Genomic DNA, 25,918 nt, shown 5'->3' with positions numbered 1-25,918 from the left:
GTCTGATGAATCAGACCGATGGCCCATCTAGTCCAACATCCTGTTCTCACATTGGTCAGCCAGATCCCTGTGAGAACCCAGCAAACAGGATTCGAGTACAAGAGCACTTTCCCCTCCTGCAGTTTCCAGCAACTGTTATTCAGAAGCAATTGCCTCTGTCCCTAGAGGTAGAGCACAGCCGCAATGGCTAGCAGCCATTGATAACCTTCTCATTCATGATTAAAGCTTATTGGAAGTTTGCAGCTGTACCTGTGCAATTGTTGTTGTTTAGTCATTTAATCGGTCCGACTCTTCTTGACCCCATGGACCGGAGCATGCCAGGCACTCCTGTCTTCCAATGCCTCCCACAATTTGGTCAAACTCATGCTGGCAGCTTTGAGAACACTGTCCAACCATCTCGTCCTCTGTCATCCCCTTTTCCTTGTGCCCTCAATCTTTCCCAACATCATAATTCAGTGGGGTGTGTTCTCAGGCAAGTGTGCAAATAATTGCACCATTAATGTGTGTGTGTGTGTGTGTGTGTGTGTGTGCAGCCATTTGATATTATGTGCTGTGCTTATTGACCAGGCAGTCACGGATTTGTGGCTCTTGGGTGGAGTGGGAATGACACACTGGATGGGAGAGCGTTTCACACTTCTCGCAATGAGGGAACCACCAGAAGGCCCTCAGAGCTGGATCTCAGTGTCCAGTGAATGATGTGGGTGGAGAAACTCCTTCGGGTATACAGGGCCAAAGCTGTTTAGGGCTTTAAAGGTCAGCACCAACACTTTGAATTGTGCTTGGAAACGTACTGTAGTTCTTTTAGGACCAGTGTTATATGGCCCGGGAGGCCATTCCCAGTCACCAGTCTAGCTGCAGCATTCTGGATTAGCTGAAGTTTCCGAGTCACCTTCAAAGGTACAGCACATTGCAGTAGTCCAAGTAGGAGATAACAAGAGCTTATACCACTCTGGTGAGACAGTGTACAGGCAGGTAAGGTCTTGTGTACCAGATGGAGCTGGTAGACAGGCGCCCTGGACACAAAATTGACCCAGGCCTCCATGGACAGCTGAGAGTCCAGAATGACTCCCAGGCCTTTAGGGAGGAGTCCCAGAACCAGGGAGTCCCCCACACCTGTCCCCCAAAAAGATTACTTCTGTCTTGTCAGAATTCAACCTCAATCCTCTGTCTCCCACCACTGACCAAAGGCACCTCACTTTATGAAAAATGGAACTTGTCATTAGTTGGTTTGTGCTGTTTGCATCTTATCTTGGTTTACCTCTGTATTCCTGAATTGGCTGTTTCCCTTTCCTCTGGTGACATTCATTCACCTTTTAAACAGGTATGAAGTCTGGCAGAGTGTGCAATCCACATTGTACTATCAGCTGCCATGCATTTTGGCATATTATCTCTCTTCCTCTGCTCATCTTTTGGTCCTGTTCCATTTTGTACTTTAGTTGTCTGTGTGCTTCTAAACCACCATCCATCCTGTTTCCTTAGCAAAACAGATCATGTAGTATCATATTCATCTCTCCTTTGATGTTTTGGGATGTTGCTGCAAAGCTAGCATTACACCTAAAAGCATCCACAGATTTTTCACTCAAATGCTTTTGAATACATGTGAAAGTGGATCCCTACCTCTGAGGTAGCCAAGGCAAGGTCAAGTTTAGCCACATGAAGGATTGGTGCCTCTGCTCAAGCAACAGGTGTGCCGTTATTTTATTTATTTATTATTTAGTTATATGCACCTCACTTTCAAATAAAAAATCACAAGGGTGTACACAGCCACTATTTATGTTGGAAACGCAATTCAAGCTGGGAAAGAGAACGCTATCCTTCAGGACAAACTCTACTCCATTCCATGTGACTCTGTCTTGTGTAAAATTCTTTCTGGGATCCCACTTCCAGTGACTGAACCACTGCAGAATTTACCATGAATTTTCATTTGGGAGAGAAACATAGCAGTGGGCAGGGGCAGCGGAGGAAACTAGAGACATGAAAATTTGTTGTGATTTTGCCATGGCTAAGATGATATTATGCTACACTGTATATCGTTTTAAACATTGTTAAGCGAAGTTTGTTTTGAACTGCGGCGGAGAAATATGTCAAGTAGCTTTCTTTCATTTCACTATACCTGCTCTATATAAAGATATAGATATGCGCACAGGCGCGCACCCCCTTGATTGTTTGTGCTTCTTTCTGACGTGAAATTTCTGTGATTCAAAGTGGACATTGGCTGAGATTTCAGAAGAGTTATGCTCAGCAGGGACTACTGGGCAGGAGCAGAGAAGTCCAGAGCGCCCCTCGCCCACTTTCCTTGCGCCCACTTTCGCGGGTGTCACCCCGACCCCTCCCCACCCATCCACCGCGCCAACGTGAGGGAACTTTGAGTGGCACACGCCGTCCCTCGCCTTAGATCCCCTTCCCGAAGGAGCCTTGCTCTCGCTGTTCACATCGTTTCTCAACACAGCCGCCGCTTTCCCCGAGGTGGCCAAGAGACGCGCAAGGCTGGCGGAGGGAGAAGTTGGCGCGGCCGCCGGGCGCCTGGAAAGGGGGCGAGCCGATCGCCCGTCCCTCCCGATCCAGTGACGAGAAGGAGCCGTGCTCGGCGCGAGGGGGCGGGGAGGCGATGTGGTGACTTCTTCTACAAAGGCAAGCCGGAGAAATCACCAGCCGGGGTTGGCTGGCGCGCTCGCTCTCCCTCGCTCTCTCTCGCGCGCTCCTTCAGCTCCTCCCCCGCGCGGTGGTGGCTTCCCCCCTCCATCAAAAGCCCGCTCGGCGACGCCAGCTTTTGGGGGGTGAGGGGGAACTCCGAAAGCAAAGAAAGCGGGGTGTTTCTCTCCTTTCTCCCCCTCTTTTTCTCCCCAGACTGCATCCAGGGTCTGAAACTTCGAGAGAGTTATCGCCGCTGCCTTCCTTGAAGAGCAGATCTGGGAATAAAACACAACCTGCCGTCTTCTCCCAACTCCCCTCCCATTTCGCTTCCCTCTCACTCCGTCGCTCTCTCTCCCTCTCTGTCTCTCGCACACGTTCCCTCCCCGCCCCTCCACCAGCATCAGGGGCAATGGGAAAAGTTACTGGCTGGTACCCAGGCTGGCACGTTGCTCTGCTAGCCGCCCGGACATGGCTTTTGATCCTCACTTTTGGCTTCATCGGGGCAGAAATCACTTGCAGCTCGTGCCGTTGGCAGGTGCAGCTCCAGCTGCGGGAGCAGCAGCGAGCTCCGGACGGATTATTAATGCACTTGAGGACGGCGGGGCGAAGAGGCGACGAGGCGAGGAGGAGACCCGGGGAGGAAAGAGGTGAGAGGCTCCCCGGTGGTGGCGAGGAGGCGCCGGCGAGTGCCGGGGATCGAGCCCTCTCCGCTTCTGCCCCCGCCGAGGAGAAAGACGCCCCGCCACCTGCATCGCGCAGCCTGGTCGGCTCCCGGCAGCTGAGCGGCGAGCGCCCCGAGGCTCGGCTCGGCCGCCGAGCGTCGCCCTCGGGTGGGAATCGAGCCGGGCGCGCCAAGTTCTCTTCCGCCGACGGGCGCCCGGCGGCGAACTCTCAGGCCGGCCGCGCTGCCCGATCGGCGCCCCTGGGCCGCCTGCGGAAGCCCGGCGCGGATCGGAGGCGGCTGGTGAGCCGGAAGCCCCGAGGGGCCCCGGCGGAGAGAGACAAGCCTCCGGAGAGCCGGGAACGGGCAAGTCCGGAGCAGCTGCCGGGGAAAGCCACGCGCTTCCGCCTGGAGGAGCTGAAATTGACGAGCACGACCTTTGCCCTCACGGGGGATTCGGCGCATAACCAAGCCATGGTGCACTGGTCGGGACACAACAGTAGCGTGAGTAGCCAGCATTGTCACGATAATATCAAGCACGATTGCGGGTGGGGTGGGTGGAGATGGCCCAATCTCAGCTGCTGTTCTCTAGAAAAGATTCAGGGAGCAGGATGATAACCTCGCCTTCCCACAGCACTGGATGATTCTTCGGTTTTAGTGCCCCTCGGGGGGAGTTTCGCCTTCTTCCTCGCGCGCTCCCGTCCTCCCACCCCCGCTTGTTTTAAGGGAGGGGTGGTCTTCTGTTCGTGCGTCCGTGCGGCGCTTTCTCTCTGGGGTAGAAAGTTTCCTGCTCCACTTGGCACAGCCTTGAACTGCATCTCGGTGCATTCAAGCGCACGCGAATGTACGAGGAGAGGAGAGCCCTGGATTTGGGGCGCTGCGAGTGGGAAAGGGCTGAGATCACGGAGGGTAAAATAGGTCGCGTCGCGTGTAGGATGGAAGGTGTGGATCAAACTGTTTCAAAGTCGGATGAAAAGTGTCGGATATTTCATTTCCGAGATGCTACTGGTATGGCAAGGTGGCACAAATTGCAGCCTGATTTCCATGGTGAGTGGTGGAATTATGGAGATGTGGTCGGGGGCCAAAAGCCCCCTATGGGGCCAGATTTCCTCACTGGATCGTATCTGATCTCCTGTCTGTCCATTTTCTCTCCGGCTTCCCATTTGATGACATGTATCTAACCGGCACACACAGCTTTCTCTTTTTCCCCATCGCCAAGTCAATTTTTCTTTTCCTCTTTCCCTGTGTGATACTGGCTGATTCTGCAAAATTTATAGAACTGTGTTTCTTGTACTGGGACACTAGGGTAGAAAGTGTCTCTCAGTCTCTATTATGTCACTAATTCATTGCCCCTTAGCTTTAATTTAATAGATCATGTCATGAGCAATCAGGGTTCAGTTTTGATCAAACGCATGCCAGTATTAGAATCTCTTCAAGCCTGTCCTGAATTCCTTTCCCTCAGGCATACTAAAGCACTTCAGGTTTTGCAACTGAGGATTGGCTCACCACCACATATCATCAGCTCCCGAGGGGTGGTGAGGTGCCCATTTATATAAAAAGGAAACTCAGGTTGCAAGATGAGGATAACTGCTCACCTGTTGTTCTGTGCTTTATCCCTGTTGATGCTAAAATGAGAGTTTTTCCATCCTGTAAATCTACAGTAATTAAATCCCATTTCATTCTAACATGTATCTTTTTTTAAAAAAATAAGAAGGGTACTTGTGTTACATTGCTGAAGATTTAGCCCAATAAACAGAGCTCCTTTCTTTCACAACACTTCCTAGTATAAACTGGATATCAGCTTTTAGAGAACTAGGACAACGCAGACTGGGCGTCTGTTTAATGCTGATCCCTGGGAGTTACTTTATCCTGCAAAGTTAAAGAGAACTAAGGAAATGTAAGATGCACCAAAACACAAAGGGGAAAAGTTTTTTTTAATTCATAGGGTAGATACACATTGAATCTTTCATGCTCCATCTTAAGGCATTCTTTGGGTCTGTCATTTCTAGTTCCTGTTACCTGTAGCCAGCTTTCAATTGTAGCTTTAAAAAATGATGATTTTACCATTATAAATTCCTTTTGGTATGAGGGAGTATAAATCGCAGTATGTCCATTTAGTATTCATGAGGATGTCATCAGCACTTCTTGAGAATTCAGACTTTATTGACCAGGCCATAATTTTATAGGGTTTTCAGGAACTTTAATCCAATAATGCAAAAAACCCTTGTGCTTTTCAGGGGATCTTTCCCCCTTTTTACCCATTTTGGCTATCAGATCTCTATCTAATACAGGCCCACTAAAATCAATCCTCCACTTCAAACTCCAGACTTGTAAAACTGATTGAACAAGTTTGTCACAGCTTTCATATGATACATGTTCTTAGCAATGGTTTGCAACTTAAAAGTAGGCTTAAAAGCTTCTGTCTGGGGTTGTAGCACAGAAGAGATAAGATGGAGACTTTAAATTAAAACAATATATAATTCTGATCATTACTGTATTGTGAATTATAAAATGCTACATTCCAATTTACCTTTATGGCAAGTCTTGTTGCAAAGTGAGTAGAGAAAAGTTCTTCAGTCAATTGGTCATATCCTTTTGAACTTTTGCATGTGTTTAAATGGGTGATAGAAGTCAGTTGTGTTATTTTATGTGTTCATGACACATTCATCACATTACAGTATGGTGACAGGGAATTGGTGTAGCAGATCACTTTAGATCTGCAGAATCTAGAGCAATCACCACTCTTTTGTCATTGCACAAAATGATCTTGCTGCTGAATCATCCTGTTTGGTGAAAGCAAGGTGTCTTTATGATCCAGTGAAATATCTACCATCTCAGGTGACTTTCCCCTCTAAAGTAAATGTCAGGGGCATCTTGACTAGAGTTTTTGGTTGTGTCAGGATTTGAAAACCAAATTCAGTGTTGGACCATTGTTGACTCTGGATAAGTATGACAATGTGTAACTAGGAGAGTTGATTCTCAGGACTATATCTGAACTAGTATATCCAGTGCTTTGTGTGGAGTGATAATATGCAAATAGGCAAAGTAAGCATCTCTAAAATGGTTTGGAAAAGTTGTGGAAGCGCCAGCAATCTAGAATGTGATGGTCTTGCAAATCACATAAGTGTTCTTTCTGTCTCACATGGACTTTCCCATTCCTGGCAAGCAGACTAGATGAGGAGTGGTTAATATTCACTGGCTGAAAGCCTTGCCAGTCCTCCAGGGTCTGCATGCCACTGCATCCCCCCTTCTTTGTTCAGGGAATCTGATGTCTGGGGTGGGGGGAATTAATGCACCCATCAGGCATCTGGGCTGGGGACAATATTTCCATCTACCTGTATCTACTTTTTTTAAGCTACTGCTGTTGCCAAAATTGATCAGGCCTTTATAAGATCAGCAAAAATTGATTGGAGTTAGGCTCCTGGCACAAAAAGGTTAGTCACCCCTAGGCTAGACAGGTGGTGTATTTTGACAGGAGCATCTTTCAATATATTAAAAAACTAGCTTGCTTTATTGCAGACACAGAAACCTAGTCATTTATTCAGAGCTCAAATTATGTAAGGGTGGGTTAGAGGGGCCTCTCTACTTTGTGGCAGCCCTCCTAGCCACTATTGTAGGTAAAACTGGAAGGAGTCAGGGATTTGCCCCCTGTGGATTTCATTAAGGCTTCCCCTTCCCTTTATTGTTAAAGCATTGCATTTATTGCAGCAATTCATTGGACAGAAACTGAAAAGGAATGGTAGGAAAGTCTAATTGTGTACATTTCATAGTTAATGCAATGTAAGGATTTTATAGACTTTTATTTTATTGAGTGTTTTACTCTGTTGTGTACCACCCCCCTGTGCTCTTTGGAGAAAGGGCAGTTCGGAAATAACAATCATGGAATAATTTTATTCCATCCCATTATAATAAAAGTTTCATCTCATAATTGTTAGATCACTTATTATCCTATGAAACATCCCAAAGAAATATTTCACAATGTGATAAAAGCCATATCCAAAACAACTGCACACACACCAAACACATATATATATCAATTGTTTTTAATATAAAATTTCAAATAAATCTGGTTATGAAGTGGGATAAAAAAATTCCAATTAAAAGACTTGTTGAAGGAGGACAGTTTTCAACAGGCACTGACAAGACAGTATAAATGACATCTGTCTGATATGTTATGAGAGGGAGTTTGAAAGTATGGGTGCCACCACACTAAAGGCCCAGAATTGACACTGAATGGAATAGATCTCCTGATAATATGGTATCTGCCGTGTTTGGTACATAAGGGATGAGATAACCTTTTAGGTATTCTGATCTCAAACTGCAGAGGCCTTTATACAGTAGTACCAGTCGCTAAAATCTAGCCTGGTAGCTAATTGGCAGCCAATGCAAATCTTTCAGCAGTGGTGTAATATAATGGCGATGTTCTGCTCCAGTGAGTTATGTTGCCATATTAGGTGCCAGTTGTAGCTTCTTGGCAGCTGCACATAAAGTACTTTGCAGTCATCCAGTCTGGAGGTTGCCAATGCATGGGCAAGAGCGGTCAAGCTAGCCTGGTCCTGAAACAGCCATACAGTGTAGCCTAATCACTAAAATGTGTTTGAGGGTTGTTTTTTATTGTGGAAAACTGTAGTAATGTCTGAAGTTATAATAATTCATGTGTTGTGTGATAAGAGGACTGGGTGGGGTATTACAGATATAGATGCTCCTTCCTGAACCTTTGGGTTCTTCTGGGCTCCTTTGGGAGGAAGGGTAGGATATGAAATTAATAAATAAAATTTTGTGACCTCATGAAGTTTTGGACTACAACTACAGTCATACCTCATGTTATGACTGCTTCATGTTACGTTCTTTCAGGTTACGTCCCACGGCGACCAGGAAGTACCGGAAAGGGTTACTTCCAGGTTTCGCCACTCACACATGTGCAGAAGCGCTAAATCACGCCGCGCCGCGCACCTGCGCAGATACAGCGCTTCCGGTTGCGCTCTTTTCATGTTGTGAACGGGCCTCTGGAACGGATCCCATTTGCAACCAGAGGTACCACTGTACTATCAGCCCCAAGCTGTGGTGTAGTGGTTAGAGTGTCGTACTAGGAACTGGGAGACCTGGCTTCAAATCTCCACTCAGCTGTGAAGATCACTAGGTGACCTGGGGTCAGTCAGTGCTTCTCAGTCTAACATATGTCACAGGGTTGTTGTGGGGATTAATGGAAGAGGAAGAGATCCATGTACACCATCCTGAGCTTCTTGGAGAAGCATTGAGAAATAAAAGCAATAAATGAAGAAGAGGAGGAGTAGGAGTTTGGACTTGATATCCTGGCTTTCACTCCCCTTAAGGAGTCTCAAAGCGGCTCACAATCTCCTTCCCCTTCCTACCCCACAACAATCACTCTGTGAGGTGAGTGGGGCTGAGAGACTTCAGAGGAGTGTGACTAGGCCAAGGTCACCCAGCAGCTGCATGTGGAGGAGCAGGGACGCGAACCCAGTTCACTAAATTACGAGTCCACCGCTCTTAACCACTATACCACACTTGACCAATGGCCAAAGATGATGGGAATTTGAAAGGGAAGTCCTGTTCTAGTGCAAAACATCTGGAGGATGTCAGGTTTGGGGAGGCTGATACAGTATAGGCATTTATTTTGTGTGTCCTCTTGGCCTGCTTCATGTAGCCATTTGCCTCATGAAGAGTTCTGGAGAACTTGAAAGCTTGCTAAATACTTTGCAACATTTTGAATGGTCCTGATAAAAACACTGCCCAGCCAGAGGAGATGTGTCCCATTCCACTACCTGAGGCAAAATGGAAAGTGCCACTTTGCCTGCTGCTCCTACTACTCCTGCCACCACCTACATGCTCCTGCCACTGCCTGTTCTGCTGCCTCCGTTCATCCTGCCACATCCGCTGCTAGTGAAGAAGCAGCACCAGCATTGGCACCTATTTTGGGTGAGATCCCACTTGAAATGGATGCAATCAGCATTGACAGTGGCAGTGCTTCCCAGCTGCTGGCAGAGGCAGTAGCCAGGTGTCCCACATGTGAGCATGCTGCCTGGGGGGCATGTGCCACCTGAAATAGTGGGCTTGCCCTGCCTAATGGCTGGGCCAGCACTATGCCCAACTGTGGATTTTGGAAGTTTATTTATTTTTCTCATGGACCAATATGGCTGCCTTTGTTATTATGATTAATCTTGATTTTAACTGGGAAAAGAAGCCAGGTTTTTTGTGGGTTTTTTTTTTACCTCTAGGAGAAAGAGAACAGCCTCAGTGAGAAGGAAATATTTTCTTGTCCTCTTTGAAACACCACCATTATTATGAACAGCTAACCTGTCTTTGAGTGCATAGGAACCACCATTAAGCAAACCAGTAAAAACAGGAAATCATGACAAAACACTGCAGCAACGCATGTAAGGATAGGTCGTCTCCACCCAGAGCAATAGAGCAAGCAAGAAGAGGTGGAGCTACAGCAACCACAGAACGCAACAAATTCTATGATGGTTGTCTCTATGTATGTATTATTGCACTTTTGCACACATTTAAGAAATGAACAAGTGATGCGGATATCTGTATTGCATGGCAAGTCCATTTTGTGCTCATGCATAAGCATGGAGGAAGGGAGCAGGCCCAGCTTCTCAAGTGTTTAGCTGCCACCTCCAAAGTACAGCATTGGCTGGCCACACGGACAAAGATAGTATGACTGTTCTCTAATATGGATAGCGGTCTACATTGTGCTTTTCTGGTGCACATATTTCCATTCATTTCCAGAAATATTATTCATATCAACACAAACCTATGCATGCTTATTTGGAAGCAAGACTTAATATGTTTGGTGGGGCTTGCTCCTAGTTCAGTGTGCATAAAGTTGTAGCCTATGCAATCAAAACTCTTAATAGCTCCCTGGAGATGGGCTGGTGGAAATGTATGGTCTCCCACAGAAAGACTTTCTTACATGTTGCTTCATAAGATGCAAAGCAAGAGGGAGACTCGCAAAAAAAGCTATATCTTTTAAAGAAACCTGTAGTTATTTCTCCAAATAATCAAGCAAAGAAATTGGCTTCAGAAGAAAAACTCTCATTATGAGGCAGTTTGGAGATAAGATGGCATAATGAGATTCCTTGTGGTTATTATTGAAAATGCAAGGTTGTGTACAACACAAAGACAGAATGAGAATGCAGCTTCTTTCCTTGGTGGAAGAATCCTCTGTGCTGAACAATTGTGGAATTGCTACCTGGGAATTTATACCTGCAAACCTATAACGCTTGAACATTCTAAAGTATAATAATAGCTCCGTTCTGGATGCCTCAGAGTGTGACTCTCTAAATTTGTGTTGTCCTGTGTTTGCAGCATTCAGGAGAACACCTCCAATAAATGTCATAGGCTATTTTATGTTGCAGAGCAATGCGCTTTGCTTTATAACAGTGACAGTAGATGTAAACATCCTCAGGACTGACTTCATTTGAGGTGATGAAAGTTCTCTCTGTGATGGTGTTCAATGGAAGAGTAATTATTCACACATGTCAGGTATCCCTTTGATACAATCATCAAATGATGCAAATCAGATTGAAGAATGCAAATCTATGAAGAAGGGAAGAACGATGTTTGGTTCTTCTTCTGAGGTCACAAGCAAGATGAGCGGGCATTAAAGTTTAGCATGGGTTTATAAGAAGAAAATGTAGCATTGTAGTGAGCGGAACAAGAAGGCATCAGAATGTGGGAGAAACAATGGCCTTGAAATGGTGTACAGTGGTACCTCAGGTTAAGAACTTAATTCATTCTGGAGGTCTGTTCTTAACCTCTAACTGTTCTTAACTTGAAGCACCACTTTAGCTAATGGGGCCTCCTGCTGCTGCCATGCCTTTGGAGCACAATTTCTGTTCTCATCCTGAAGCAAAGTTCTTAACCCGAGGTACTATTTCTGGGTTATCAGAGTTTGTAACCTGAAGGTACCACTGGATGCCAATCTGAGCCTTTCTTGTGGTTTATCTCTGTAGATCATGATATGAATAAAAGTTGGCATAACTTGATACAGTGGTACCTCGGGTTACATAAGCTTCAGGTTACATACTCTTCAGGTTACAGACTCTGTTAACCCAGAAATAATGCTTCAGGTTAAGCACTTTGCTTCAGGATGAGAACAGAAATCGTGCTCCGGTGGCACGGCAGCAGCAGGAGGCCCCATTAGCTAAAGTGGTGCTTCAGGTTAAGAACAGTTTCAGGTTAAGTACGGACCTTCGGAACAAATTAAGTACTTAACCTGAGGTACCACTGCATAAGATTCCCATTATGAACCATATGCACTCTATGATTTGCTGGATCATGGACCAATGAATGGGTGGCAAAGACCCTGCAGCCCTTGCTGGCACAGGTTACTAATGGGGAGAGCATAACTCTCAAACAAAAGGCACAGCCCTCTTGATCTGGGACTGAGGCTGTACTTACCCTTCAAGACAGGTATACTCTTCCCTCCCTTTCTTACTTCACTTCTAGCATGGGTCTGTCACAAATGTCTCTCAACTTTTGAAATAGGCATCATTTTACTCTTTAGATCAAGGCGTGGATCCTGTGTGATTTGCTGCCCACAGTAACTTGTAACTTGGCTATCTGAAGGAGCAACCATATATTCAGTTACTCTCATTTCATGTAATAAACCAATCTTTCTTTATTCCTCTTGTGCAAGAACCTCTTGGGGCATAAAATTAAGAGTAAACACACATTCATATCTAGCACAAGTTTTAATTTCCAACAAAAGGTCCTCAACCTCTTGGGTGTGTGTGTAGCAATACACATGAGTACTGGGCAAGCATTGTGGATTCAGACACATTCCTTGTATCAGCCTGAAGTACCTTTCCTGAGTATTCAGGTTTTCATGTCTCTTGTTATGTTAGTGCTTTTTTAATATTACAAAGTGCTTCTCAGAACAAATGGGATCTTTGCACGTTTGAGTAGAGCTTTGTTAAAAATGGCAGCGACATATAAAGTTCCATCAAAAATAAAAGAATGCCCCCCCCAAAGTTTCCCTTTTTTGCTTTTCTCAAATAATAGTCATCATACTCCTCTGTACTTCATAAATCTCTCCTATGCCCTCCTGATACGAAACAAATTCCTACAGTGAGAAAGCTCTCAGTAGAGAGAAGCCAACACAAACTGCAATCAGCCCTTGAAACAAAAAACGGTTTCACCAAAAAAACAAAGCAGCTTTTCATGTTTCAGAACCAAACCAAATGGGTGCCATAATTCTTCTGCCTTTGTCATGATTCATCTCTAGCTATATTTTCCACTGTGTTGCCCAGCTAGCTTTTTAAAAACTATACAATTTCTGTAACAAGATATACTGAAAATATCCTCCCCTCCCACCCCCAAGAATAACTCTATTGTGATGGAAAGGACTGAAAGGAAATATGATTCACTAGCTTTTGGGAAACTGGCTTGTGCTGAATGAAGAACACAAACCTATTGTTCTTTACAGATGAGTTGTGTCTTTCAACTGGAGAACATGGATTCAAGATTTTCACTTGCCAAGTGACTTTGGGAATGTAACCTTGCTTTGTCTCTCCCACTCTATGATTATATCATTTATTTTATTGAGTGAGACCATAGGTCCATGAAGGGATTAAACATAAAGGTTCATGTCTCAGCCCTGCCCCTTCAGCTCCTTTAACATGATAGTTTGGGAAGTGACCATGGGACCTTCTGCATGCAAAGTATGTACTCTACCAATGGAGCGCTAAGCGTGTGTTGTGTGCACTTCAAACCATTGAACTACAATGGGGCTCTCTTTGATCAATTCATCCAGCAGAGGTAGTGACAGTAGTACTGCTATTTGATAGGAAATTCTAATTTTGCATAATTGCAGAGAAAATATCAATGGGAATCAAATGGACTTGATATCCGTTGTGTTTGCCTAATCCTTATGGAAACCATCAGCTTAGATGAGAGGTGGAGAACCTGTGGCTCTGCAGATGCTGTTGAGTCCAATGGTCAGAGATTATGGGAGTTGTAGTTCAACAGCATCTTGGGAAGTCACAGGTTCCCCATTCTTAGTTTTGATGAAAGATAGGTCAGTCTTTTTCTTTCGGTGCTTTTGGCCAAAAATGCTAAGGAGAACCTATGTGGTCAGAGACAGTGCGCATCTGAATACCAGCTACTGGGGACAAACATCATGGGAGGAATATTTCCATCTACCCCACCCACTGTCCTTGGAAGACTTGCAAGTTGCTGCAGGGAAGGGACTGCAAGCAGCATCATGGAAAGGGTTTTTCTAGGACCAAATTGAAACTGTAATGCTCCCTTATTATTTTTGTTATTGGGTGCTGGATGTTGTTTATGTAATCATGTTATATTTATAGTTCTGAAATGTTGCTTTCTGTATGCTATTATATTTGCTATTGTTTTGTAATGTTATCAGGGAATTCTTTATGCACCATTTGGTTTTGAAATGTATTGTTTTATATGTTGTCAGCTGCTTTGAGCATCATTTTCTTTTGGTGGAAAAGCGGCATACCAATAAAATGAATGAATAATGGACACAGGAGAAAGTGATTGTTTTCATGCCTTGCTTGTCAGCTTCTGGTGGTAGCCAGCTGGTGGCTTTTGGAAACAGGTTGCTAAGACCAGATGGACCTTGATCTGTTCCAGCAAGTCATTTCTTCTGCTCATCATCATTTAACCTAGATGTACCCTTTTGTGTACTGATGTATCTGAATTAGATTTTACTCGGTTGCTGTCATTTTCAGCATTTGAATCATATGCTGGAATCTTATTCTTGACCTTTCAAACTATAATTAGATTTTTTTATGCATCATTCCTAAACCCAGTTGTGTATACTTAAGGCAGTGGATATCAATAAACTGGCACAACTGAGTCCTGCAGTCTCAATAGGAGGTGTTAAACTCCTACAGAAACTCATTCTCTCCCCCCGCCCATTATTTTCTGTCTCTGGAGCACTGCTGGAATGGACTGCTGCAGCAATACAATCATTTATGATTTGTCTTCAAAATATAAATATGGAATTTTGGTCGATTAAATAACTTAAATGATCATCAAAGGTGTGCATAGCTTTTAGGGACAGACAAATCTATCAATTTTTGTTTCTATCAGTTTATTTTTCCTAAGTTCATTTCTTCACATTTCTGGATCAGTCCATGAAAATTCATCAGCATGGTATTGAACATTTCTCCTAATATATGCCATTTTGTATGCATTTTTGCCTGATACAAAGGTGTGGTTTTTTTACAAGCTATTTCCTCCAACAATGCATTTTACATGTTATTTTTACTAATATGTACATTTTATCCATGCTTTCCCCTAATATACTTATTTTGCTGCACATTATTTGGCTGGAGAACTCCATCAAAGCATTCTGAGGGCAGCAAATTTTGAAGTCAGGTATTTTGGTCTGCATAATGTTTCAGAAAGTGAAAATTAGGTTCGCAATAAAGTCCAAACCTCATTGAATTTCCATCCCATCCTTAATAGCTACTTCACTTTGCACTGATTCCTCCACTAGCATCTGCCACTGAAGCTACTTTTCTTATTGTCTAAAAGTTTTGGAAATTATATGCATATTCACATATGAAATAAGCAGAGGGTAAAAATGTCTGACTAGGCCCTTCAGCTGCCTGGTTCCCTTGTTGTTTAATCAGCAGGAGGTGAATTAAAATGGCTGCATTTCAGAGTCCCATAAGCCTCAAAGGCAATGAGCCTCTCTTAGTTTTAAGAAACATTACAGTGCATGAAGGTGAAGCGACCTGCTGTGTTTTGGCTCAGAACAGGCAAAGGGTATAAAGCAAGTCTCTTTTGCCATTGTGTTCTCTGATGTTGAAGCAGCAGGAAGAAGTACTGTTGGACTGGCTGGGCTGACATAAAAATACATGGGGTGCCTATAATGCACAGAGAACTTGCAGTGTCTGGAGAATAGAGCCCAAACCTATTCATCAAGTAGATTTGCCACCAGCCACCAGGGCAACACAATTGAATGCTTAGCAGCTAGCATCTGACAATTTGCTTCCTAATATCCCTTAAAATTTGAATATCAGTTGTAGCTAATTTCATGTTATGCAAAGGCCTGCTCAGTCTGGCATGAATAACCAGGGAAAGGCAGGGTGGATGGGGAGGGCGGGGGGAACGTGGATAAAAAGCCAAGCACAATATATTCTTTGCGTATTCAACGTGGATGAAATATTTCATGAAGTTTGGTTCTCCTATACATGGCAACTGTTCCAGGCACACCATACTGCATGATTATTAAAAGAAAAATAAATCCCAAACTCATTTGTTTTGAAATTATGTGCGTTCGTTCTTTAGGATAGATAACCCATGGAAAAGTATTGACCTAGGCTTTGTGTGCTCCTTTGACTTATCAGCGCCCCACATCACACATCTAGGTAGCCAATAATCACAGGCGGCTTTCGTGTAGCTGGTGTTTAAATTTAACTTTCAAATGAATGACCCTTTCTTGTGAAATCTGGAGTTCTTGCAGTGTGAGAGGGCTGTGCCACATTGGTGTTGAGAGGTCTAAATTGCTTCTAGGCTGGTTGCAGTTATAAGCTATGAAGCAATTATTCAAACTGTCCTTTGAATCCACCACAGCTAATGTATATAATACAAGTTTTCATTAATATATCAATAATTTGAACAGAAACTGTTACATGAAAAGAAGGGCAATTTTGGAATTTGTACTAAGATCTTGAGTTCGATTTCTTCTACTGAGGCAGTAGAGGTGATGAGATATCTTCATCCTCAGCACATTGTTGGTACTAAACAAACATTTAATAGAAACTCTAAAATCAGAATGAGTGCATTGGTGCTAATAAGATTTTTGTTAGCTTGCTCATTGGAGCTGACTTACTCAAGCTCTAATTAATCATGATACTGGGAATTGGAAAGGAACTTACCACAGGCTAGAATACCTTCATTTGCTGGGATGAGATTTAGCCATTGAGAACTCCCTCTCTAGAGGTGGATTTAGGGCAGTGCAACCAGTTCTACCTCACTGGGCACTGAGTCTAGGGGGCACTGCAGGGCATCACAACCATGATGTGTAGTGAATTGAGCAGAATGGAAGATGGGAGGTGCTTGGCATGTCAAATTTCAGCCTCTAAACATACAAAAGGACATGGAGATAGGTGACTCCAAATTCAATTTTATGCTCAAATGAATGTCAAAGGAATACACACACACACACACACACACACACACACACACACATATATATATGGTGTGTGTGTGGGAGACCTATCTTGGTCTAATTTATACGTAGGTGTCTTTTGGTAGTGATAATGATAACATTTATTGTCAAGATCACATTATTATCCCACAGGGTTTTGACCGCAGGGATTTGACCTGGAAATGCAATTTGCTTTCCGCAGAGTTTTTACTCAGGCTTGCAAAAGTAAGAAGAGGCTTAAGTATATCATTACGTGGAAATTATTCAGCATAGTGTGACTTGTTGTTTCCAAGCCAAAGGCACATTGTCCTGTGATAATGTGAAAGTCAATAGATTTCATTTTTACAAAAGCAGCTTTGTTCCTTTCTTTTTCTTTTTCTTTTTCTTTTTTGCTATTGAGATTTTAGAGTAGTTCAACTCCCTCTCTTTTGACCTGCCTGCAGTCTCAGGAAGGCAATGTTGCCCTGGTTGTACTCAGGCTGCAGCATCAAGAAAGAAATATCTGAGTGAAGATTACTTCACATGACTATGTAGTCAGTAGTGACACAGAATTCAGCTAGTCAACTGCGTAAAGGCTAGGACTGAAGGAGCTATGAGGCTGGCCCAGTGGGAATGGCTGGCTAGCAATCTTGTGCAAATTCTCAGTTATTCACCCACAGAGCTCATCTGCACTTCCTGCAGCAAATATAGATAGATGACCTAGAGAAAACCCACTTGAACATGCTTGTCTCTAGACTGGCATAACAGCAGAAGGCAGAGCAACAGGCTGTCCTGCCTATTTGCAGTGCAATAAATCAGAGCTACATTTAGGTAACTAGATGACTGCAGAGTGTGCTGGAATTTGGTCTCCTGATATTCTGAGGTAAAAAAATGGAGCCCCATTTTAAAACTTTCTCCTTCCTCAAAGTATTTATATATCAATCTCATCTACCCAATTTTCAAGAATAAGTCAGGAAAATAGATATTAGGAGTTCAAACTGCAAAAAAATGCATCAAATCATTTGACACCTTGGGGTGAAGAATGGGGGATGAATGAATGAATGAATGAATGAATGTGTCAGATCCATAAGTGAGGATTCAGGCCAGTTAACTAACTTTATGTGGAATGGATGTATGTGTGTGCCATTTTGTCATTTGCCTCATAGAGCAAAGTGCCTTGGGACAGTCACGCTGTTTTGGCACCTTACACATGATTGTAACCTGGTAAAGGCATGGAAGTACATTGCAGTCATGCCAAGCAAAGTGTGTAAAGCAGAGGTGGGCTCTGCCACTGCAATGCCACCCCTCTGCCCTAAGAACCATTGATTGATTGCGCAGAGGCATCCTGACTTACTGAAAGTAAATAACCAGGGCATGGAAACACAAAAGATGGAGTAGATTAGCCTAAAGATTAAAACCTTTTGCAAATTATCAAAAGCTGCAGAAATGGTTACTTTAAAAGGAAACAGAATTCAATGTGCAGAACCCGTTGCTGGGCTCCACACATCTCCTATACACATAGAGGCTTATGACCATATACCCGCAGCATGCGGATGCTCTGAATGTGCAATCTGCCATTTATTTTTGAGTACACATAGTGAGACTGTGTGCTATATATAAAAAGGTAAAGGACCCCTGACTGTTAGGTCCAGTCGTGAATGACTCTGGGGTTGCAGTGCTCGTCTCGCTTTACTGGCCGAGGGAGCCGATGTTTGTCTGCAGTTTTTCCAGGTCATGTGGCCAGCATGACTAAGCCACTTCTGGCGAAACCAGAGCAGCGCACAGAAACACTTTTTACCTTCCCACCGGAGTGGTACCTATTTATCTACTTGCACTTTGACACGCTTTTGAACTGCTAGGTTGGCAGGAGCTGGGACTGAGCAACGGGAGCTCACCCGGTTGCGGGGATTCGAACTGCCGACCTTCTGATTGGCAAGCCCTAGGCTCAATGGTTTAGACTATATATACCCATGTGCAAAAACTCTAATCAGTGAATGGAGAAGCCAAGCAGGCATGGTTCTGTTGTACCCCTGCATTCATTTCTATACCATCTGGACATTTTCATTGGGCTTAAGTTGGCCCTGCATGGATGCATTGAGCCCACATTTTTAAAAGGTCACTTGGGTTACATGAAATTGGTCTGAACTTTGCCTTAGTTGTCAGCTCAGCCTTAACATTTGTATACAGAATTCCTACCCTTATACAATTCAATATACCCTTAGCGATTCCAGCATATCAGTTGGTTCGCCATCCGGATCAATGGGGGCCTGTTAGTTGTCAAAAAAAAAGAAAAAAAAAAGATGCCCACCAACTTTCCTAGAACACTGACTGTGCTCCTACAGCCAGTAGAAAACACTAGCGTCTAAGGAATGTGTTACACTACCATACCAATAAGCACTGTAAAACTGCCACTTTAACATAATCATATTAAAATTGAATTATTTTGTCACCTTTCTCTACTCCATGCATTTCATATTGAAGATTCATTTGAAAATATGTGATTGTAGCCCATGCTAGTCTTACTTAAACTCACTGAAATTAATGAACATGACTAATTTAGGCCCATTAATTTCAGTGTATTACACAAGGGTAATACACACAAGACCAAGTTCATGGCTACAGCATTTCTTCTTCTTCCTGTCTCAATTTATTGAAGACAATATGGGAAATTTCTCCAAAATTTTCTTCACAGCAAAGCCAGCAATTTTCTATACAGTGGTACCTCAGGTTACATACGCTTCAGGTTACATACGCTTCAGGTTACAGACTCCGCTAACCCAGAAATAGTGCTTCAGGTTAAGAAATTTGCTTCAGGATGAGAACAGGAATTGTGCTCTGGTGGTGTGGTGGCAGCAGAAGGCCCCATTAGCTAAAGTGGTGCTTCAGGTAAGAACAGTTTCAGGTTAAGAACGGACCTCCAGAACGAATTAAGTACTTAACCCGAGGTACCACTGTACTAGATTTGGCAGCTAGGCTCTGTTCATATCTCCAACTGGAATATGGTTTGCCCCTTCTTTTGCCCACTTCATTATGTAAAAAAAGAACTTATTCTGTTCACCAGCTTTTTCCACCCTCTTTCTGTGTAGCCCAAAGAGTATTGACACTGTTGCTGGGATGCTTCTTTGTGATGGACACATTGCAACAGAAACAATGATTTAAGCAACCCGAATTGCAGTCGGGAAGCTGAGATCGTTACTATAATGTGGCAGGCGGCAACAGCTGGAGACAGCATGATGTGCTGTTACTTTCTTGATTCATAAAAAAAATGTCACTCACAGGATAAGTATAGGTGCGAAGATTTTTGTCACTTTTTGCCCATACTGTGGGATGTGGAAGGTACATTTGCAGATTAAAAGGAAGCAGCCTTAGGTAATCTGTGCTTTAAGAGAAATTTCCTGGTAGCCAAAGGCTCCTTGGCTGGAAATCACTTCAGGGGAACAGACATGGCCAAGCTGGGTGGTTCCTTAGCTGAAATTAAACAGGGAAAGGGGCTTGTAAATACCACCAGCAGCCATGTTTTTCTCCATACAGTTCTTCCTGAGAGTGAATGAACGTCATCAAACCCCATCAGTCCCAGTGAGACTTTTCTCAATTACACTCCCAGCATGTGAGGTGAAAGAAGCCTCACACTGTAGTTTCTTCATGTCGTGATCAACTGGATTATCTAGTTTGAAAGGACAGAAATCCCTTTTAGCATAACCAGTAGCCCTTGGAACACATCATAAGTACTTTTTAAAAAAGAAATGTAGCCACTTGGTTTTTTTAAAAGGGTTTTCCATTTTAAATCTGTACAGAAATGGGGCAGGGTGGACTTTGTCCCATCTCCCATGCAGGACTCGGATGGACCAGGCTTTAATAGGTGCTTCCATACTTAATTCCAACATATACAGTTTCCCCAGAAGGATACCGTGGATAATGGTATTGAAACACACTGGGACATTGAATCAACAGGGACACACTCCCTCATCTTGCTCATGCTATCAGTGATCATACAGGGTGGTCAGCTGGTATCCGTGTCAAGGGTGGGCCTGTACTTCAGCTGAAATCTATCTCATCCAACAGTGCCTGAAGGTGAGAGCATCTCAGCTGTGCAATGTTACAGTTAGTATAAGTTTTCTTCCTCCTGAAACTAGAAGTCTTCCTCCCCATCACAAAAATATATACAAGAGGGTGCTGCAAAGTCTTGGTGTTCAGTATTTCATCATTGGTTAGTTAAAAAAAGATGGAGGCAGAGACCATATGGAATAAATAAATGCTAATTTAGCTGAAAACAGCACAAAAAGTGTGAGACAAGTGATGCCTATCACAAAATATACAGGAGGTCACCGCTAAGTCTTGGTGCTCAGTATTTCAGCTGGAGCAAGTGCAGTAAATGATGCAGATGATAATTACTTTCTTTTTATTGCATAGTAAATAGCTGTGTACAGTCTCTCATAAATAGCTAGAGTGCTGCCCTGAAGCACATAAATCTTAAGGAGCATTTTCCCTGCCCCACTAATAATCCTTGTAACATGCAAGGCAGGCATCTTTCTCCAGCTGCCTTTTGCCCTCATAACCCACTGGAGTTTGCTACCAGGCTCTGGAGGAAACAAGCTTGCAGAAAATCAAGAGCTACCTAATTGGTGCATCTAATCCACACCATGGAAGATTTTGTGCTGTTGTTTGTTTGATAGGCTTTAGTACTCAGTGTTCAGCAGGGTAGGTCGTGGGCAGGGCACTACACTGAAAACATCCCAGTGAGGAATCCTTATCATGCTCCTATCCTATAAAGGTCAGCTGGGAAAGAAGCAGGTCAACCTCATCATGTACCACAGTCATCTGCTTGGCCTTCCCAGCATAGAGCTTTGGAAGAAGGCCTCGATTATCAGTGGGGTTAATCTACATGGACTATGTCAAAGGATTCATTCATACTGAGTTGGCCAGTGACCAAAGTATCTGTCATTTGGGGTAGACTCTTGGATTTGCTGAGTTTATTGCAAACATATTGGTATCTGTAAGAAATGGAACTGTCTCCCTGGCACCCCCCAAACTGTTCCACTGAAATGGAGAGAATAAACAGCATGAAATAAAGCCTAGCATTTCTGGCTCTCTTTCTGATGAGAACCACACAAGTGCACACAAAATGGCAGAGAATGGAATTAACCAAAGCATTGTTACATGCCATCCCAATCTGCAAGCAGTGTGAGATTCCAGGGGTACCAGGCACACTTACCAGGGGCTTTTGGAACCATGGAACCTTTTTGGAACCATGAGGCACAACGGAGTCTGTGGTGTTTTTATTATATAGGGTTTATTTACCTTTACCTTACAACCTGAATCTAGATTGAGAGAATGCAGAGCATCCACATTCCAAAAAGGTTCTGTTCCTTCCATTGCTGCAGCCTCAGATCCCAAACCTTGTGTCTGACTTTCTCTTGTGTTCCTACCCCCTCAAGCTTGCAAAGCTCACACTTTATTTTCCTGTTCACTTATATAACCCAAACTGAAACCCCACACCCTTTAAACCATTTTGTCCCTTCTCATTAACTCACAGCTGGAGGAGGGGCCCCACCTTACCTTTTCTGGCATAGTCTTTGTCCTCCAAATGGCTTTCTTAATAGGTTAACGACTCAGCCATTGTTAGCTTTGTTCCTCCAATGAACAAAGTCCCTCCACACTCAGGCTGGGCTGGCTTGTTTGCATAAATTGAATCCAGCAGTGTTTGGCACAATTTAATCAAACCTTGATTAATTTTAACTTTTACTAAATCCAGGAATTATGGAGGGGATCTAGCACCCAGGAGCTTAGGAAAACCTCCTCTTGGCTGCATGTATTGATAGTTGGCATTAGTTGCAGAATGCCTGGATTTAATGAGATCTTATATCTGGATCCCTTTCCAGTGAACTCAGAGCAAGAGGAATACATTCCTATCACACCTCTGTATCATACAACAGGGTAACTGCCAATCCCTACAGACCGACAGTCAGCGGGACTAAAATAAATCCTGTTACAGATAGGTAGCCGTGTTGGTCTGCCATAGTCAAAATAAAAAAATTCCTTCTGGTAGCACCTTAAAGACCAACTAAGTTAGTTCTTGGTATGAGCTTTCGTGCGCATGCACACTTCTTGTGTGCACACGAAAGCTCATACCAAGAACTAACTTAGTTGGTCTTTAAGGTGCTACCAGAAGGAATTTTTTTATTTTAAAATAAATCCTATTAAGGTTTATGTAAAATGAAATTGGCAACACAAGGAAACATTTCCTATTTTGTTATGCTCATCTACATATGCTTATGTAGTGTAATTAACCTTTACCAGGAAATAAATACATATGTATTAATAAAAAGAAATATACACACATATTGGGTTTTTTGAGGGGGAGGAGGTTTGAGAAAACAAAACAAAACAAAACAAAACAAAACACAAGCTTTTTGCAGAAATCTGCAACATTACAACAAAGGAACTTGTCTAATATCTGTGAGCAGGGAGGTCCACAGTGTAGGTGCTGTCACACGGAAAGACTGATTTCTTATGAGCGCAGAACAGGCATTGGGTGGCACTTGTAAAAATGCCAGTTCCAAAAACCATAGTTGTCAAGTGTGCATATATATTGGGTAAGGCAACCCATCAAGTAGACTGGACCCAAGCTGTTACGGGTTTTACATTCTAAGAGTAATACGTTGGATTTGGCCTGATGCGAAATTGGCAGTCTGTATCCTTTTTTGAGCCAGGGGTGTCAAAATCTGATGGCGTCTCACTCCTGTTAGCCATCATGCTGCAACATTCTGCTACTGATTGCAATTTCCAGACCAAACACAAGGAAAAGCCTCACAGAAAGGGCATTGTAATCCACACTGGAAGTCACCAGTGCTTGGACTACTGTGGTCAAACTCTCCTAGTCCATGGACAACAGTAGCTGTCATACCAATCAATGTTGGTAAAAGGTGCTCCCAGGGTGGAGAATTTAGAGAGACCATTTGCATACAGCTCAAAAGTAAAGTGTAAAACTTCTGGTTAATTTTCTGCATTCACTTTCTTTAGGCATAGCATCCAGCACACTGCGATTCTAAACAGATGGTCTTCTGTAGGAGTACAGGTTATATTGCCTACAGTAAAACGTATTTTCTTTTACCCCAAAAATGTTCGGTATAATCGTCAGATGAAATGCAACATTTCATTCCACCCACCTCCATCACCAGAGTACATTTTTAAAATGAACGTGGGGAATAATGATGGAATATTTTTGAGGGTTTTTTTGTGTGTGTGCTAACCATTCCCTTGCTCCAGTAAAGCTAAGTAAGCTATTGAAAAATATTGTCTGAGCAGAGCAAGGGAGAGTTTAGAAAAGTGGAAAATTCTTTGTGATAATTGCATTCAAACATGTGTGGGGACCAGGGTATAGCAATAAGGTGCCAGTACCTGGAGAGCAAAGACCCATATGATCAAAAACTACTTTCTGCAGGGGTCTTTCTCACAGGGAATCCAGTTGAACCTCTTGTCCTTTGGAAAGGGAGAGAAAAATAAGCATTTTGGAGCTTTTTCTTTTGTGTGTCCCAGGCACCTAAGGGGTGCTGTAGGCTGGTTGGGATTACCAGTGATGAATAAGACACAGGAGACATTTATTGGGGTAAATTAGGCCACAACTTTATTGATAACAGGTGTAAACCGGTTTGGCAAAGGCATTGGGGAAGTTTCTGCCCTCAACCAATCCACCTGCTGGTTGAAACCAGGTAGTGGGTCGGTGCTGGCATGAGGGCCACGCTTGACACGGATCAAGTGTGACATTCCTGCCTGTGCTACTTCTCGGAAGGGATGCTATAGCCCAGGCATGTCCAACTCCCAAGAGACTGCGATCTACTTCCACTATAAAAAAACCTGGCACTTGTTGAGCCACAGTTGTTGAGCTTTTTGGGGGGAGGAAGAAGACCCAAATTTGTTGTGCTTTTTGGGGGGAGTATTCATCAAAGTTGTTTAATTTTTTTTGGGGGGGGGACAATCGATCAGGATCATGTGATCAACCAGGTTCAACCAGGGACGCCCCACGATCGGCCGGTAGATCGCGATAAAATAGTTGGACATGCCTGCTATAGCTCATTGGCCTCAGTGTGGGCTCCTAGACAACAATACCCCTTCCCAGGCCCTTTAAATGTAGTGCATTGATGTTAAAGGATACCACCCAATGCTTTATCCACCAAAGTTGTGATGATTTGCTATGAGGCAGGTGAAAACCTGCAGACAGGCCAATTAGGTGGGGGGGGGATTCCTCCCTGGCAGTGACAGAGTATTCCATTGCAATGTCCTCAAACTGTTCAGCCTACTCACCACTAGTTTGAACCATGCATACCAAGAATAGGGTGAGAGGGTGGGTGATCGAATAGGAAGAGGGCTGACACTGGATGCTATTCCCTTTTAACAAGTAGAGGCAGTTGCAGTTGTTGCCAAGCCTTCACCCAGCCCCCTAGCACTCTGCCAACTGGCTAGCTAAGAAGCCAGTTTTTGCACCAAGAAACACACAGCTGGAAGTGGAGTTCTTGCATCGGCCCTGGCTGCGTGAAGTTTCCTTTCTGAGCCTTGATACCCGGGCCGCTGCGGGCTGTGCTGGGCAGGAAATGTGCAGTTCATCAAAAGCAGGGGACAACCAGCTGGTTGGTGGGCATTTAGGAAGCACTGGAGAAGGGGCTTTGTAGGTATGGTTGATTGGCTGTACCTGCAAAGGCCCCTCTCAGCCAAGTCCCACCTTTACCTACCCCTCACCTGACATCATACGATGCCAGGTGTACAGCATAAGGGCAAACAGCCTTGTGGGTTAAATCAGGAAGCCTGGAGGCTCAGATTAGACTATAAACTATAGGGTTGCAGCAATGTAGCCCTCTAAGATTTTATCCTGTGAAAGGTATTCCCACATGGCTGGAACTAGATTTAAAACCATATTTGAATAATAGATAGCATATACATAGCAAAAGATGAGCTCTATGGATTAGACCAAACTCTGTTTCATTCATCATCCTGCATTCCACAGCTGCCCCTGGGAAATCCACAGTTAGGATTTGAACACAGCAGCTATTTCCTGCTTTGCCTTCTCAGCATCTGATATAAAGTTTATTAGAACCTCCCTCCCCTCACTCCCAGGATTAACATTTCAACTATCTATCAATCCTTAGCCATGTTCCAACTGCATATTTTCAGGGGGAAGTGCAGTCTCAGTAAACAAAAAGGGGAAAAAGAGACAGAAAAACATCAGGGACTCCCAGATTAAATGGCTGAAGCATAGTAAAAATGGTAGTTTGGGTCCCACCCCAAGTCATTGGCTTATGGCTATCCAAATGCAGCACTTGAGAAAATATTTGGATTCTGAAATTGTCCTCATTTCATGCCACATGGAAGTTTGAATTTGTGACCGTTAATCCCAATGTTGTCAATTTTACTGTTGTATACCTGGAATGAAAGTCTCCTTGGCCACACTAGACCTTTCACAGATGCCAACTCTTAGGGGCCGAGGTCCTTTTGCCCCC

General features: G+C 43.7%; 1 protein-coding gene across 7 annotated transcripts in view; it reads left to right on the top strand.

Moving 5' to 3' along the window:
* Positions 1–1,703: 1,703 nt before the first annotated feature.
* SORCS1 (sortilin related VPS10 domain containing receptor 1) overlaps positions 1,704–25,918 on the top strand; it is a 384,134-nt gene continuing 359,919 nt past the window's right edge. For 4 of the 7 annotated variants that reach the window (XM_082225236.1, XM_082225233.1, XM_082225231.1 and 1 more), the window contains exon 1: positions 1,705–3,799. In XM_082225236.1, coding sequence (XP_082081362.1) covers positions 3,044–3,799 — 756 coding nt within the window. In that variant the 5' untranslated portion in view covers positions 1,705–3,043. Of the gene's footprint in view, positions 3,800–25,918 lie in introns of all 7 variants that reach the window. The other 3 variants (XM_082225237.1, XM_082225235.1, XM_082225232.1) reach the window with 1 other exon arrangement.

Source organism: Podarcis vaucheri (assembly GCF_965113315.1).
Source record: "Podarcis vaucheri genome assembly, chromosome: 5".
Classification (NCBI taxonomy): domain Eukaryota; kingdom Metazoa; phylum Chordata; class Lepidosauria; order Squamata; family Lacertidae; genus Podarcis; species Podarcis vaucheri.
This window is presented reverse-complemented; position numbering and strand designations above follow the sequence as displayed.